We start from the raw sequence: 17,110 nt of genomic DNA on the forward strand, positions 1-17,110 counted from the left end.
TCTGCCACAAGTTATTTTAATAAGAAGAAAGAAATATACTTAGATCTCCCTACCCTTTCCTGGAATGTAACTCTCTAAGAAAATGATTTCTTTTATTCTTTCTATGATGAAACATAAGATGACTATGATGTATGCTTAGTGAACTAGAGCAGTGACATATTTATATCGATTTTTTAGGTCAAAAACATTCCCCTTATATTTCAGCTGAAATATCCAGATGCTGAATGGGGTAGCATTTGGCAGAACTCTAGAGAGACCTGAATAAGTCACAGTATTTTACAAATGAGAATTCTGAGATCCAGCAAGTTTCCTTCAACATATTGTAGGTGGAAATGCTGGGATTAAAACTCACGGCCCTTCCCTCTCAATCTAGTGGCAGCAGTAACAACGTTACCAGTATGAACCATAATTTAAAAGGCATACTCTGAAATACTACGGAGGATGTGCTGTTTAAGCTCTTCATGCCTGTGATCTCAAAATCCTCAGAACGGGGCTAGGTGCTATTGTTAGCCTCCTCCTCCTGAAGAAACACACAAGTAATGGCCAAAGTGATGGAACCAGGATTCAAACTCAGCAAAACTGACAGCAGATTTCTGTTCATTTGAGGGAAATTTGTTTTTCTCAAATTTCCATTTGAATATGCCAGTAGACTTGGCCTCAATTTCAAGACAGCTGTGGTCCTTGGTGGAATGACCCTGAAACAGTCTTTTAAAATACATCCCCTTTGGTCATCAGGGCAGTCAATGATAATGATGTGAACTGTGCACTGAATGCAATGGGGTTCTGCTTAGGCACATACATTAGAGGCCGTCAGTGTATTTGCTCAGGGGCTTGAGCTGAATGCCAAGAAACTCTTATTTCATACTTGCAATGTAGAAAGTCATACGGTTGTATACTGACCTTGAGCTAGATTTAGCTTTTGACTTTTTACCTATTTTTCATATTTAATGGAATAAGACCAATTATTTATATTTTATAACTGCAGTTCCAGTATCAGAATGCAACTGGTGCTTATTCTGGACTTGCTGATAGGCAGAAGGTGGCAGACTCAATAGAGTATGGAGATGGCTTCCTGAACCCGACAAGGAGAGATCAAGGGTTGAACATCCAGAGGCCATGTTCATCACTTTTTCCCCCCATCAGCTCTCTGCTCTGCAGGCACTTCCCTGTTTCTTAGCACATCCAGCGGAAGAAAGTTAGGAAATGGGGTGAGGGGTGGGGCGGGGAAGACTTCTTCAACAGTCTGTGGACACTTCAGTAGTGGACATTTATGGATAGCAGAGAAGAAAAGCACTGGGAGCATCAGCAAGGCTAACATGCTACTCATTTGCCTTCCAAGGTTTGCCCAGCTCAGTGATCTGTTTGTGACAAGGCTATCAAAAGACCCACTGACAAAGGGATCTCAAACCACCTACATTTCCATTAACAACCCAACATAAACCTTTCATCCTCATTTAGAGAGACATCAAGGAAATCTTTTTATACTCTCAGCCCATATCAACTCTTATGAAAACATGTCTCATATTTTCCCTTGCTTGTTATGTAAAATAGTATTTCCTTTAAGTTCTTCTACATTGATCTATTTTAAACTTGAAGGTATGCCCTGCTAACCTGCTGGCATGTGGGGAATCATCCTATCAGTCTGTGAGATTCTAAACTAAAGAAGCCAATAATTAAAATAAGATTCTCATCTTGTAGATAAAGGAAAAGAGGCTCATACAGGGTTAGTGATCTCTTCAAGGTCACAAAGGATTTCGGTTTTAGAGTGGGCACTTCTGGCCCCTATTCACTGCCAAAATTAAATTTTTCAGAGTGTGCCATATTGTTACAGTCATCCTTCCCAGACCTTCCCGAGAACTACTACTTTTTTGTTAGTGTCTGGCAGTTAGATATGCAGGCAGTATTCCATGTATACATAAACTGTATTTTTATTTTAAGAGTAGCAAAAATTTTCAGAGACTCTGTGTGTGTGTGTGTGTGTGTGTGTGTGTGTGTGTGTGAACTGCTCTGCTTCCCTTCCCTTCTGGTTTCCTAACCCATCTGTGGAACTGAACCACCACCTTTCTCCAAGTATCATATTGAGGAAAGAAAAAAATAGCCATTCTATGGTCCTACCTGTCTGCTCCTTCTCAGAACTTTCCTAGAGCTTTATGTGCTTAACAGCAAATGCTACATATGGCCTCTGGGGACTTATCAGAGGAACTTATCAGAGGAAAGGCCCCTAGTTCTTTCAGCTTTCCTGGGCTGATGACCCAGGAGGAGCAGATGACCCATGAGAGGAAAATCTGAAGAAGACAGGTGAAAAATCAGCAAAGGAATGGCAAATGGGGGGGTGCCTTAGAATGGCATACTTGTTGGCTCTAATTATCTATACAAACAGATTGCAATGCAAAGTGGTAATTTAAAAAATCCATTTGCCTATGGAAACGAGGGGCATAATTTATTTTGGCAGCAGATTCCCCTTGCTAATTACATTTTTCATAGGCTGAACTTAAAATTAATTTTCACTCTTGATCATGCAGTGGCTGAGTATTGGTGAGAGGTTGTGGAAACTTTCCTGGGAGTAAGGGGCTGCCAACCCAATATTAAGAACTTGCCAAAGATAGGGACAATTGGGACGATCTTCATGTGACGAAGCATTTCAAAGAAGGGAATTTTCACAAAATCAGGAAGTTTGGCTCAGAAAAGAATGGTGGTTAGAGATATAGAATTTTCTCAGCCATTGTTCGAACAGGAACTGATACAAATTAATGTCAGTAATATCCTATTCGGTAAGAAGTAGCAGGTAACTCAGGCAATAACTATGGGCTTTTGGTTAAAAAGCTGCTATCCATAAATGTCCACTACTTGAAGTGTCCACTCTTGTCTATCTTTTGGGCTCTGCAATTGTAGTCAAGAACTGTACCAAATACCAATCTCTAACAGGAAACCATTAAATGTCACTGTGCCCATTATATTCTACTAACCCCTATCATTAGAAAGGGCGGGGAGGAAGGAGCTTACAAAGGACCCTAGAGGAAAATGGAGAAAATAATTCAATAGTGTCATATATATATGACATTACATATATATTATGTATGTACATTACATATATTACATTTTACATATAATATATATATATTATATATGTAACTTCAGAATTAAACCCAACATTTGGGGACACCCTTCATTTGGAATTCTGCTTACATTTCTTCCCTGACTCATCCTAACATGAATTGCTTCCCAAGAAGATAACATTTTTTGGTCAAAGTTTACTGCAAATGAAAAGAACATAATGAAACTGAGACAAGAAGTGATTTTTGGAAGGAAAACTCCAGAAGGCATTACCTTTAGAAAAGTTAGTCATTTAGAAAAATTTGCAGGAGGAGGGCAAAATATGCATACTTCTTATTAGCATCAAAATAGCATTTAGAACAGAATTGCTCAATTAAGGATGCTGAAATTATAACATTTTGCAGAACTTAATAAGATGATAACAATTTGCTTAATTATTGTACTATTTTATCCTATTTCATCACCACAGTACTATTTTAATGGAATAGTATTTGATGCTTTTTAATTAGCATATGTGATTTTTTTTTTCAGACTATGGGACAATGGGTGAAAAGAATACTCATAATTTCAATTAAAATACCCATACTGAAATGGCCATCTCTTCCCAGCACATGGTGAAGGTATACGGTCTCGTTGATTTGTTAACGATTTTTATTTTGTCCAGTGATAGTTAAATAGGAGCCTGGAGCTGCCTTCCTTTGAGACTTCTCATTTCACAAGATTATCTGACTCCACAGGAAGGAAGGACTTATGACATGCCGCAATAGAGCACATTTCTTTCTTGCTTATTTACTTAATACTGATGCAATCTTTCCTGGGGATGCCTTTTCCCCTCTTATAATGATTTTATATAATTTAAGTAAAAGTATAGAGTAACATGGCCCTTGTCTAAATTACACAAAAATTAGAGCTAAGTGGTCTGTAAATGATGGCCTAAGTGGGGACATAAGCCTCTAATTAAGGCTCTGAAAGGAGAAAAAGATTTAATTCAGCAAAGAATTAATGGGACTTTTACGCATATTTTAAAATGTATCTAGCAATCCTGAAAATGGATATGGATACGCAGTTACTAGCAGACTAAGTGGAGGTCGGCTACATACATTGTTGTATGCATGGAAATAATCTTTGTTTATAATCACCACAGATTAAAATAACTAAAATCCCTGAGGACCCTCATAACGAAATATAGTCTTGGTTTGTAAAGGGAAGAGATTGTGATATAAGATTTTGAACAGTGACTTTATTAAGAAAAAAAATGTGATATGTAATGTATTATGTGCAGCTATTGTTTTCATCCCAAGTGACTACAATGAGAAGAATCTTTTGCAACACAATTTAAAATAAGCAGATAGCAAATTTACCTTGAGCCCTAGTAGGGGAAAATTCCCTCAAACTCTGAATTTTAAGAGGTTCATGGGTATTCCCATCAATGTGCTATGGTATTAGAATATATCCTATTTTGCATCTAATTTCCTTCCTGTGTAGGCTTATAACATATAATAAATAGGTTTTCACTGGTTGTCTTGTACTAGTCCCCAAGGAGACTATGGCAATGTCCTCTCTGAAATTAGTAATTCCACGTTGATAATTATGGAGATGAAACAAAAAAACATTGCATTTTACATTAAAAAAAAAAAAAAGACTGGCTGGTCAACTATCCAGGTTAATAATATTCCTCTGTATGGAAAAGCTTCCCAGCATGACTAATTTCCTCTTGTAGCTAACTAGAAAAAATTAGCATATCCCAATTGATTACGTATTTTGGGGTGGTTAGGGAATCTTTGTACTTCACAGAAAATAGTAAGAGTGTTTCTTCTAGATATTCTGGAAGGACTAAAGGACACTTATTACTACACTGTGAAAGACTGAAGACGGAAGAACGAAAAGCACAGAAATTACTTTAGCATTAGGAAGTAACAAGTAAGGAAAAATGAAATTGTAAAAGCCAAACAGAGGGTCTTTTTGTTTTTTTGCTATTTCTATGCAGTGAAGATACACCCTAAGCTGTCAGAACCATATTAAATGGGGCATAGTTAAATTGAGTGCTTCAGATAAGGGGCTCTGCCAGGCTATCAAAGTTTTAGATCAGTTGGATTGACTTTCTGGCATATTGCACATTTCCACACGTTCATTCTCTCTCTTCCCTTTCAGTGACACTACAAGGGCAGCCTTAGATATGCTTATAGTTTGTGATTTTTTATAACGTAGGGGACATCTACGTTTTCAAAGCAGGGAGGATACCACGGAAGCCCAGAAGAGAAAAAGGGGGAAAAGAAAAAAAAAACAACCTTCTGCAACATAGTTCCCATAGGATTTCCGAGAGTTTGATATAAAAGACGTTATAGCTCTTCAGGGTCCAGAGCTCTTTGAAGGAAAAATGTGCATTTGTTGTCAAATTGAAGTATGTCTATGAAATTCTAAGGAACCCTAAACATCAATAAGTTATTAAACTAATAATTAATAACTAATAATGCCAATCACGATTACTCCTAAAATCGCCTCTAAACCACTCCAGAAAAAAAATGTATAATTACCAGGTTTTCCCTAAGAAAATAGTAGCAGGTACCATACTTTACAATCCCTTTGATTGCAGTACAAAAATATATGGATACAGTAATTCTGTAAAAAGAATATTTTTGTTTATGCGAGTGCTTCAGAACTTACATAAAGAAACAATGAACATCACCAAATCAATTATGCAAGAACAGAAAGAATGTAAGGAGACTCAGTGCAAATTAAGGTAATTTTAAAACAAAACTATTATCTGAAACTAGCATGTCCTAGGGAAATAGAAAAATGCCCTTTTTGCCCATTTTTTAAAGGAATTTACCCCCTGAGTTCTGGTTCTCACAATTAAGAGACTGAATAATAGGGAGTCAAGTTCCAAAACAGATTTCTTGGTGAGAGGAATTGGTACATAGATAGAACTTCCAGAAAAAATGAACAGTGCTTAAACCAAATCATCGAAATGGCCAATATTCTCTCCAGTTGTTTAGCACTTTTAGTTTCCATAATCACGCCCATTCCTTTTTGTGTCACTGGGAACGAAGGAAGATATGATCCAAACAAATCCCCTGCACAAGAGTATAATCTGAAGATGACACCTGACACCACAGTGTCATTTGCCGGTACTCTGTCTGGTTCCACCGTCCTTCTGAAAGGGGGCTAACACAGCAGCCTTACTGGAGGGAGCGGCCCATTTGCAATCTCGCCTCTGTCATCAGCTTTCTCTCCTTTTTCTGGAACTACCACCCCCCCTTCTCTTGCTCATTTATTTCCAGCAGCAAAGGCAGAAAGAACCCAAGCAGGTTCATTTCAGAACCGGGATGGGTGGAGCACTTACCAGGGAGCCTTTCGGTATTTCCACATCAGCTTTGGTTTTGATGTTTTTCTTGTGGTTTCCTTGAGTGCTCGCAGAGCTACCAGTGAGACAGGAGCCCTGGGAGCTGCCCTTTAACACACTCCTGCAGGAAACATCATTTGATCTGCTTTCTGTCTGTTGAGCTGCTTTCTTATCAACTCTGCAGGTAGAAAGTGATTCCTCCGATAAATTACATTGCTCTTCTTCAATCACTACTTTTCCCAATCCTTTCATGTTTAAAGTAAGCTCTTTGTATCTCTTTGTCTTTAAACCTTTGAGCCATAAATGTTCGTCAGTGGCCTTGATCACATCTTCATCTGACATTCCAGTAGTGTGTCAGTTTAGATTTGACAATAATTTATTTTTATTTTATTTTTATTTTTAACTGCTTGTGAGGTGGGGGGAGGAGGGAACAAATTAAAAGCCACCGAGGAGTGATTGCTAAATACATGTCTGGCTTCAGATCAGCGGGAAATGTAATTACCTCTGCAAAGTTTCTAAGTATACGTTTTCTTGGTATAATCAATGAGGTCGGCATACCTTAAAATGTATGTATAATTTTCTTCCATTTCATGCCATGTGGGTACATTCACAGTTCCAGTGTAGGCTGAATTTCTATCAACCTTGATAAAACTTACCATTCTTTCATTTCAAAGACCATTGGTTTGGTTAACAAAGTAGCATGGACTAAATTATCATTTTATTGCTAACTTTTATTTCATTGTTTAAATTCTGGCTAATGTAGAAAAGACTGCTACTCTGCATTTATGCTTGTATGAAAACATGCTTGACTGGGGTTTAATGTGCAGGAAGTCAACAGCTCTCCCTGCTTTGGGGGGGATCCTTGACATTGGCCCCCCTCCCCCCGTCTTCCCTAACACATTACCTGTTCAAAAGTTCCGTCATAAACGTATCTTTTGTGGAACACGTAACAGGGCTGGGTCTATTCCTTGCTTCAAACTTCATTTGGTCATAAATGTCTTGCGGTGTTTTCAGATCATTTTTGCTTTGTAAACTACGGTCTGGACTCTCCACCAACTTGGTGTTCTGGGTAAGTTCATTTTCTATTTTACACTGCAGCTCAGGCTTCTTTTTCTCTTTTTTCTTCTCTGATTTTTGTTGTTTGTTTCCAAACCCCAAACCTTTTGCATCTTTTTTTTCCACTTTGGTTTTGGAGACATCCATTTTCCTGCCACTGAGAGCTGGAAGTCTACTCCTCCGAAAACCAAACCAGCTGGCAAAAGAAGGCCCGGGCTTTGGCTTTGCTTCCACAGAGGGGGACTTTGTTTGCACTTGGCCCTTTTCCACATTTTCCTGAATGCACAACATGACCTTTTCTTCAATTGTGGGTGAGAGGGGGGTTTCGGGGCTCACAGAGCCAGTCCTGGCTGTAGAAGTATCTGGACACCTTCCAGAAGTTTCTAGCTTGGAGGTCATGCTTGTTTCAAAATTAGTTGGACGCTGCATCCTCCCCGGATTCTGCAGGGCTTGTGGGCAGTCTGTTGGGGTGGGTGGGCATCTGTAGGGATTGCTGCTTGGTTCCTCGGGGAAAGCCTCACTGGGACACCCTCCCTGGGTGTAGCCCTGCTCACCTTCCGTTCCGCATGGGGCGGGGGGCTCTTCAGATTTTGGAGGGACCCTCAAAGGCAACTTGCTTGGGCTCCCATGCTGGCTACTAGAGCTGCCTGCACTCCCTAGGGAGTCTTGCCTGGAGGAGGGATGCCCCAGAGGCCTCCCCGCACCGGGGAGACTGTCAGACATGGGGGCAGAAGGGGTCTTGTTGGGCGAGCCTTCGGTGGAGGAACTCTGCCGGGTGAGGGAATTGCCTCTCTCAGCAGTGTTGGTGATAATCTGAGTTCGAACTCTGCCGGGCCCTTCCATGGGGGGTGTAGGGGGCTTGTCTCCTGAGTGAGTGCTGAAACTCTGGCTGCGGGCTTTGGCTCCATTCATGCCTAGGGCTGGTTTTAGGTGTGGCTTATTGGAGGAAAGGGATCTTTTCACAGACTTGTTTTCTACCCCATCTTTTCCATCAGCCCCAGGGATGCTGTTTTCCAATGACTCTGGCATTGCTGTTTCCAGGTGAAGCCCTCCAGCCAGACTGTCTTGTGCCTGAAAACCCAGTGGAGTCACATTTCTTTCACCTGCTGTGGTCTCCAGGCTCACTGGATTCCCGGCGCCCTCGGGCTTAGACTTGCTCACAGCCACAGAACTTTTAGACGCTTCATTCAGACTGTCTTTTTCATGTTTCCCTGGCACCGTGGAGCTTTTCCTGAGCAACTGGGGAGACTTCATGAGAACCTTGAGCCCAACTGGGAGGCGAGTTCTCAGGCCTTTCTCATGAGCGTTTTGACAACCATGTGGGGTGTTATGGCTTTTGGAGGATGGTGATGATGAGTGACTGCTAACCTGAGGTGATGGTGACTCATTCACCCCTAAGAAGGAAGGCTTAGGTGATGTGGGGACACAGTCGTTCAGTTGTCCTTTTCTTCCCGGAGACATACTTTTGGAGGACAGGATTTCCAGTGGGTCATGGGCTGAAGGACAATTCTTGGGAGTCGGTAACCCAGTGTCTGTCTGTGTGGTCCCAAGCGTTTGGTGAGGTGGGGTTTTGGGGACACCTCTCTTTGGAGAGACCTTTGGGGGCCCTGGGGTCATCACGGCAAAGGAGCTGGAGGGGGTATGCGTCGAGCATCTGGTTTGAATCCCTGTTTCTGTGGAGGGCGGAGGGTGAGTGAAGACAGGCTTTCTGAAGGCCACAGGAGCTTTCTTCCCCGGTACTTCTGCCGTGATCTGATTAGAAGAAACAATAGGAACAGAGGATCCTTTCAGAGGGGGTGGTTTGTATACGGTCCTTGCTGCTTCACTGGGGACCCTGGTTTCTGGCTTGGCAGATGAGGGTGGTGGCAAATAGTCATAACTGGGCCTGATAAGAAGGGAGCCTGACCTGTCTGGAGCGGGTGGGGGGGATGGGGACTTCCTCCCTGCCTCTGGCCCAGAGTCACAGTGTTTGTCCCTCGTCGGGGATTCTCCACTGTCACCAGGCTCGGTGAGGGGCTTTGGCAGCAACTGTGACGCTGGGATCTGACTCTTGGAGCATGGGACCCAGTCCCTTCTGCTGGACATTTTGGAGCCAGGAGGCAACTGGCTGGGGTATTTTGGAATGTGTGAATCTGGCCGAAAATCACAAAGGGGTGCCAGGCCCTCAGGCTTCTTAAACCGTGAGAGTTTCCCAGGAGCTAAGGCTGGTGATTTCTCAAGAGACACTGGGCCAGAGGAGGGGACTCTCGCGGAGGCTTCGGGCTCCCTTATTTTTGATTTCTGAGGTGAAGCCTTGCCCCTGGCAGGGATTTTTGTCAGACTCTGCTTTTGATAGATACCCATGGACACTGAAGACCTGGAATTACTCTTGCATGACAAGTTGAGTGTTGGTTTGGCCGGTCTTCGTCGCTGAGTACTTTGCGTTACTGTCCTGGGGCTGAAAGAGCCACTGGGTGCCACGGCAGCATCATCTACGTCACCTTTTGGAACGTTTTTCTCAGTTTCCTCTTCCAGTCTCTTTAGGAAAGTGTAGTCTCTCGCAGCAGCTCCTGGCTGTAAATGAACAATTCCCTGAGGTAAAAGTTCAGTGTGTTCTGCCTTGGGCCCAGTAGGGGCCTGGTTGATGGAGATCTCATTTCTGGTAACAGTGACAATGCCCGTCTGGTGAGAGCTGAATTCGATGGGCTCGCCATCGTCCGCATCAAATATAACAGTAATGCATTCTTCTGAAGAAGTCCTTTTTACAACCCTTTGCTGCTTAATGAAGCTAAACGTCTTTGGCCGACTCTCTAAGGGGATGGGCACTTGTTTTTCCTCCTCATCAGGAGACCCGATTTGAGATTTTCCAAATCCCAGGAGGATGTCCAGATTCTCCATGGACTTGTCAGTGTCAGCAGTCAGTGACAAGTCTGAAGGGCTTTTGTCGTCACTGCTACCTATGTGCAACTCGTCGAGGGCTTCATTGTCATCGGTGTCTGAAAGCTGGAGACTGAGAGCCACACGGCCAGAACCAGGGCCGCGTGGCTCCCTCTCTCTCCGTACCTGAGGCACCTGCATGCTTGGGCACAGCTTCCTCTCCAAGGGGCATTTGCTGGCACAACTGGTCAGCTTTTCAGGCCTTTCCCTGGGGTAAACTGAGGACGCGCCTTCTGAAAAGTGTTTTCTATTCAGCTCCCAGCCAAATAGGCTGTCAGAAACACTGTGGGTTAATTTACGACTGTGCAGCCTGCAGCCCTGGCTTGGAACTGCCTGGAGCAAGGCTAAGGAGGAAGAGTCCTCATCAGCATCATCGTGGGAATCTGTGTCATAAACAAATGTCTCGTGGGGCTCCTTGCAGGGGCTCCTCCTGTCAGCCGGTTTGCAGGGGGGGTAGTCCTTGAGGCTGCTACTCTTAATTCCTGGTGAATATATCCCTTCATTGGAGTTCATGCAATCTTTATAACCCCATTTGGTTATCACTGATGGGGGTTCAAGTAGCACTTTTCGTTTCTGTAGCTTCCTCAGTCCTTCCAAAATGTGACTTTCCTTGATACGAGTTGGAGGTAGTTCATCTGTAGGACTAGCAAAGCCACTCGGGAGCGAAGAGTCAATACTTAGCCTTTTATCCCAGTTTTGTGATGATTTCTAGGAAAGAAAAGTAGGTATCAGAAATCACGGAACCACATGGATCACAACTGTAAAAAGGAAAAGTCTGTCATTAGACTTGATTCTAGTGGTTAAGTATTCATCTATAAATGCATATTTTAATTAATTAATGCATATTAATCATTAACTATGCAGCAAATCTTTGCTTTGCCAGCTTCTGAGCTAAGGAGCCCATGATATAATGATGTAGTAGATAAGCACCCTGCCCTCAAGGAGCATGCAAGCCAGCAGGGGAGAGGAGACTGGGCACAAATAATCAGAAGTCAAGGGAGCAAATGACAAATACAAATGTAGTAGGAACTCCAGAAATTCAGAGGCGAGAGATCAAACCTCTGCTAGGAAAAACCATGAAAGCCATACGAGGAGGTTTTTGTTTTTTGTTTTGTTTTGTTTTTAAACTTGCCTAGCCCTTGAATGAAGGATGAGTTTGCCTTAGTTGAAAATGGGGGAAATGATTTCTGGGTAGAAGAAGTGGGATGTCAAAGATCTGAATTGTGGAGATAGGTTCAAGGTACACTTAGGAAATAACCGGAAGACTATATGGCCTCACCGTATAGTGTTTACAAGAGGTAGAGAGGGCAAATGGAAAAGCAAGTTGGTCCCCATCTCTATGGTCCCTTCCACTCTAAGATTTGATAGTTCTGTGACTTCATTTGATAGAAAGGGAACATCTGTGAAACACATACATACATATCTAGCCGTGGGACCTTGGCTGTTAGAATCCTATAGTAATGATTCACCTACCAAGAAAGGTCCATTTCCTGTCCCTCCTACCATCTCAAATACTAGGGCTAGTTTTGACGAAGAAACAACACAGAAAAAGCATCATATCCTGCACAGACCTTCATATTTTTCACAGTAGTGCTAACAAGAAGTGGAAGGGCAGAAGGAGAGAGCTAGCATTTCCCGAGCTTCTGCTGTGTAGCAGCCACTTGAACAGGGCTTTGATTTAAAATTCAGAACACCACCACGAGGGAGACATTATCAACCCTATTTTACTAGGGAGGAAACTGAGAGGCAGCATGGTTAGTCTGCTAGAGATCACACAGTTAAGGATAAGCTGGAACAACGGTTTCTGCTCTGGTTTCCCGGGCTCTTCCTATGACTCAGTTCCAGAGTGATGGTGCGGCGATTCGCACCCAGGCAGGCTGGCTCTAGCACCTGCACGCCTATTGACGATGCCATGATACCGGAGCCAAGCTGGACCTCTGTTCTCTCCTCTGTATTAGTCAAGGTCCTAATAGAGACTGTAGGGTCTCCTCACGCCCCTTTCTTGAATGGAACCTGCAGAGTTTAATCATAAACCAAGACTCAGGGAAATCAGTGGATTTGGGCACAGACCACCGACCCCAGTCTTTTTTTTTTTTTTTTTTTTTTTTTAAGGCTGTATGATTAATGGTGAAGAACTTTGGTGAGTGAATCTGGTGGTTTCAGATGTGTGCTCTGTGCCCATCTTGGCTAAGAGTGCAACTCCCATTGGCATCTCCACACTAGCTGCTCCCACCCCGTAACTGAACACAGACCGTGTGCTTGTATGCAGAAGTTGAAAGAGTGTCAGAAACTTACATTGGAACCTTGGCCTTTTAGTAAGCGGTGAACATTTGCTTACATTTAAGACATTTCCATTAAAATTACTCTTGCTATCAACAACAACATATGGTGTTTATTTGTTTTTTTATCTGTTATATGTTTATTGTTTTTAAGTCAAATTATATATTTTCTCCAGAAAATTCTCCAGGGTCAGAAGTCGCTGTGGATGGATGCTATTTGGTGATGCTACCCCTTTCCTCTCCTTTTCCTCTACACCATTAAAAATTTCTTTGGAAATCAGGAGAAATCCCGTTAATGAGTTTGGGTATTAGAGACTGACATAGGCAGCTGCTGCTGCTTGGATTTCAAAGAATTTCCATGATCCTGAGAGTCACATTCACAATAAGAAGAGAAGCCAGCAAAAGTACCTGCAAGAGCTTGAAAAGGGCAGATTTGTTCAACCCATGGAAGATGTGCTCAGCCCACCTCCCCCTGCTTCTTCATACCCTTCCCCCCTGCAGTCTGATTCATCCCAGGGCCAATGGCTACAAACCTCCCAGGGCCCCGGGCTCTCATCCTGTGAGATTAGTCACATTCCTCGATCAGTTTTCCACAGGATGTTATGGTATTTAATAACTTGAGAAAAGTTTGGGACAGTCTGGAAAATTGAAAAAAACAGAAATAAAAAGAGCGTGCATCCCCTGAAGGAGAGATGGGAGCAGGAGCTGACATTCCCACAGAGAGCTTCATGCTTTGCTTGGAAAACAGCTGTTCTTGGGAGCAGTGGAATTGGCTGAAGGGTGCACCTGATAAAGCAGGGGCCTGGGTTTGATGCCCACAGTCCTTTCTTATTTCTTGACTGGAGAACAGTTCTACACATTTTTCCTTAAAGGACATTCTTGGTCTTAATATAACAATCCATCCCAAGCTTGGCTGTTTCAACAAAGCCACTAGAGCAGAATGGTAAAGAGTGAAAGTTCTGGAACCAACTAGCCAGCTCTGCCACTTACTAGCCATGAGAACTTTGGCTAGCTACTTAATTTCTCAGCACCTCCATTTTCTCATCTGTATAATAGGGCAATAGGAGAGCCTATTCACCTAGGCTCTTATGAGCACTGAATGAGCTAATACTTGTGAAATACTATACCAAGGCTGCATCCCACATGGTAAGTACTTGTGACTTAGATCCAGATTCCTCCATGTAGGGCAGCCTAATGCATCTCATGCAGGCTTCCTTTCTGTTTCCATACAGAACAATATTAAAAAAAATACTTGTGAATTATAAAAGAGCCACTGGTCATATATTTATTATTCTGTAAGTTAATATTGTAGTCCCATTCAAATTCATATTCTATGAGTTTATTATTTAAGTGAATACTAAATGAGTACATGGCACATGGTAAGCACTGTAGAAGTTCCTGAAATAATATAAATTTAAATGTCTCGATGGGGGTGGGTCCAGTTTGCTGGATCCTTGAGAACTGGGACTCTTCCCTGTGACATCTCCAGATCACGGCCACCTGAGTGTGTACAAAGTGCAGAAGAACTTAATTTCTCTGTTTTCAGGGAAGAGGTTTCCCTACAAGATCAAAGATTATTCAAATTGGAAGAATTTCAGAAAAAAAAAGTCAAGGCAAGACAAAGAAAGACAAGATTAAGGCTCTGAGTAGGAGAGGGAGGAAGAAGGTGAGTGAAGAGAGCAGATCAGGGGCCATGGAGCCCGTGACAACAACAAAGACAGGGAACATCCCTGACCGGGCTTCCCAATGTGTTAAGAGCCAGGCCCCAGCAGACATTACTCAGAACTCTGAACATCCGCTCAGAAGGAACGACTCTGATAATATACACACTTCAAATTAGCAGGCTGAGTCCAAGGGAATAAGCTTGAAATTCAAGCTCGAAATCTTTTTCCAAGTTCTTATTCAGAATATGACAAAGCTACTCCCTCACTACTATTTTCTGGCAGTTACGGACTCTTCCTGGTTTCTACGCTTCCAAATCATAAATGGAGTTTACACAAATGATAGAAACATGACCTCCAAGCCTTCTGATTCAGGGTTTCCATGCTTGTGTACTCTTTGCTTCTCTTCAACATCGGGAAGCTGCAAAGACAGCTATTCCAAACATTCGGCTTACCCCAGTGTGCAAAGGTGTTCGTTCGGAGCCTGAAAGAATCTTCAGTCATGTGGGCCCCCTTTGCAGATGGGAGCCATGGAGCAGCAAGAGTTGGTAAATAACCCAGTACAAGGACTCCTGGCATCTGAGCAGGGGCATGCCTACCTCCACGGAAGCCACGGTCCCTGTCGCCCAATATGGTATTTTCTCTCTCTGCCATACCGCCCTCCAATTTATAGTCAATTAGTGTTTTATGAGGCTATAAAATTGAGAAAAGGAGGTCAATATAATACACGCTATGCTTGAGTAGTAAATTCCGACAAAGCTAATGATACTTTCAAAATTTTGGTCATTTATTCTGAGATGATGCACCACCTCCCTATTGTCTGGTGGGGGGGTAATATTCTCTTTGAGTTCTCAAGGGATGCTCAGGCTGGGATGGCTTGGCAAGTGGCCTTGCTTACTCTCATTTGCAGTGGACATTTACAAGTCTCTCTGAGCGTCACAGTGATAGAGAGTGTCCATAAAACTAATTGGAAATGTCTGAGTTGGTCTGGAGCGTGGTCAGTTCCATTAGGCCAGGGCTCTGCGTTCCAACTTGATATAAATCTATGAGCTTGGTGGGCTCCAGCAAAGCACAGAAGGAAAATTCTTCCTCCTCCAAACTCCCTCCCATGCCATCCAAGTCATTTGGGTCAAATCATCCCTCTACTCCTCACTTGCTGTGTGACTTCTGGCAAGTGATTTAACCTTTATGAACCAGCTTCCTCTCCCATATCATGGAGAAAATGAGATCCCCGTGTCTAGTTTTGTGAGGAGTAAATGAACCAGGTACTAAGCAAAGGGTCATTCCCTTCTTAGCTCTCCCACCCACTTTCCACCTTCCTACCGGAAGAGGATTCTTCTCTGGCTCACTCTGATGATAAAGTGCCTTGAAAGGAGCCTTACCCTTTTCCTGAGGTTCTTTCCATCATGCCACGTGTAGGAGGAACCACTGGAGTACTCGCTGCAGGTGCTCGAAAGGGACAGCTCACTGCTGCTGCAGCTGTTTCGAGGACAGAGATGACCAGGGATGACAACCCCCAAACCAGGGCATTTCAAAGCCCGGACTCCTGATTTTGCATTTGGCTGGCATTCCTAAAAAAAGCAGGAGAGCTCTGAGCAAGGGCTTTGCTTCGGGGACAGCGGATACCAAGTCAACATCATACTGAGGTAGAAAGGAAGGTAGCCCAGTGATGAGAAGCCCAGCTTTTGGGTCAGACAGACTAGGGGTTCCAATCTTGGCTCTGCCTCTTACTAACACACTAGGAGGGATTATTTAATCCCTTAGAGCTACATTTTTAAAAAAGTGAATAATGGGGGCGCCTGGGTGGCTCAGTTGGTTTAAGCGACTGCCTTCGGCTCAGGTCATGATCCTGGAGTCCTGGGATCAAGTCCCGCATCGGGCTCCCTGCTCGGCAGGGAGTCTGCTTCTCCCTCTGACCCTCCCCCCTCTCATGCTCTCTCTCTCTCATTCTCTCTCTCAAATAAATAAATAAAATCTTTAAAAAAAAAAAGTGAATAATGATAACACTGCCTACGTTATGGGGTTACTGCAAAGACCAAATGGGGTTCCAGATTAGAAGCATATTGCAAAGTACCTGGCCTAAGTAGGTGCTTGATTATGATGAGCTGCCATCACCCTTAGGCAGAATTACCACAATGGAAGTTTCCTCCTTTATCCAGGCATACTGGTCAAAGAATCAGATCAATTTTAAGACACGACTAATAGTCCAGAAGAATGAAGACAGGGTAGCATCTTTGGTTGTGGGGTTCAAGAGCATGAGCACTAGACTGGGAGTCTAGCGACCTGGATGTCACATTGCCAGTGGTATGAGATATTGAGCAAAGAAATCATTTAACTTCCATGGACCTCAAGGTCTTCCTTTGTAGGGGAGGGAGTTCTACCAGATCACTCCCAGGGTCCCCTATGGCTCTGACAGCCTCATTCCAAGTCAGGAATCAAAGGCCCAGGAAGCCATGGAAACAAGTGGAACTCTAGGGCAGAATCATGAGGTTCTGCTGTAAAGGTTACAGAACTTTTCATATCAGCTGGTTGCCCAAATGATAAAAACTGTCACATTGACTAGATTTGGATTCCCTGCAAAAGATCCAGGAGGTCAGAATTCTGGAGGGTCTGTAGAGGCACAGGCGACAGAATTGTAAACATCCAGCACATCTTGATAGTCACCTTCTCAGCCCCTAATGTAACAGATGAAGCTCCAAGGCTGGACAAGCGAAATTAATTTAGCATCCTGATCACGAGAACAAAGTCTCTCCTTACAGTCTCATTCCACCCTCCAATCTATATAAAGCTTGTCTCGGGAA

General features: G+C 43.2%; 1 protein-coding gene across 1 annotated transcript in view; it reads right to left on the reverse strand.

The window, feature by feature from the left end:
• NCKAP5 (NCK associated protein 5) overlaps window positions 1-17,110 on the reverse strand; it is an 824,899-nt gene that overhangs the window by 94,931 nt on the left and 712,858 nt on the right. The window contains exons 12-14 of the mRNA XM_045868505.3: window positions 15,692-15,880; window positions 7,302-11,077; window positions 6,398-6,575 (exon numbers count right to left, since the gene is read on the reverse strand). Of these exons, the coding sequence (XP_045724461.3) occupies window positions 6,398-6,575; window positions 7,302-11,077; window positions 15,692-15,880 (4,143 nt within the window). The remainder of the gene's footprint in view (window positions 1-6,397; window positions 6,576-7,301; window positions 11,078-15,691; window positions 15,881-17,110) is intronic.

The sequence above is a fragment of the Mirounga angustirostris genome, unplaced genomic scaffold, assembly GCF_029215605.1.
Source record: "Mirounga angustirostris isolate CCGP_5_RB_7025 unplaced genomic scaffold, mMirAng1.0.hap1 SCAF_3, whole genome shotgun sequence".
In the NCBI taxonomy this organism is placed as follows: domain Eukaryota; kingdom Metazoa; phylum Chordata; class Mammalia; order Carnivora; family Phocidae; genus Mirounga; species Mirounga angustirostris.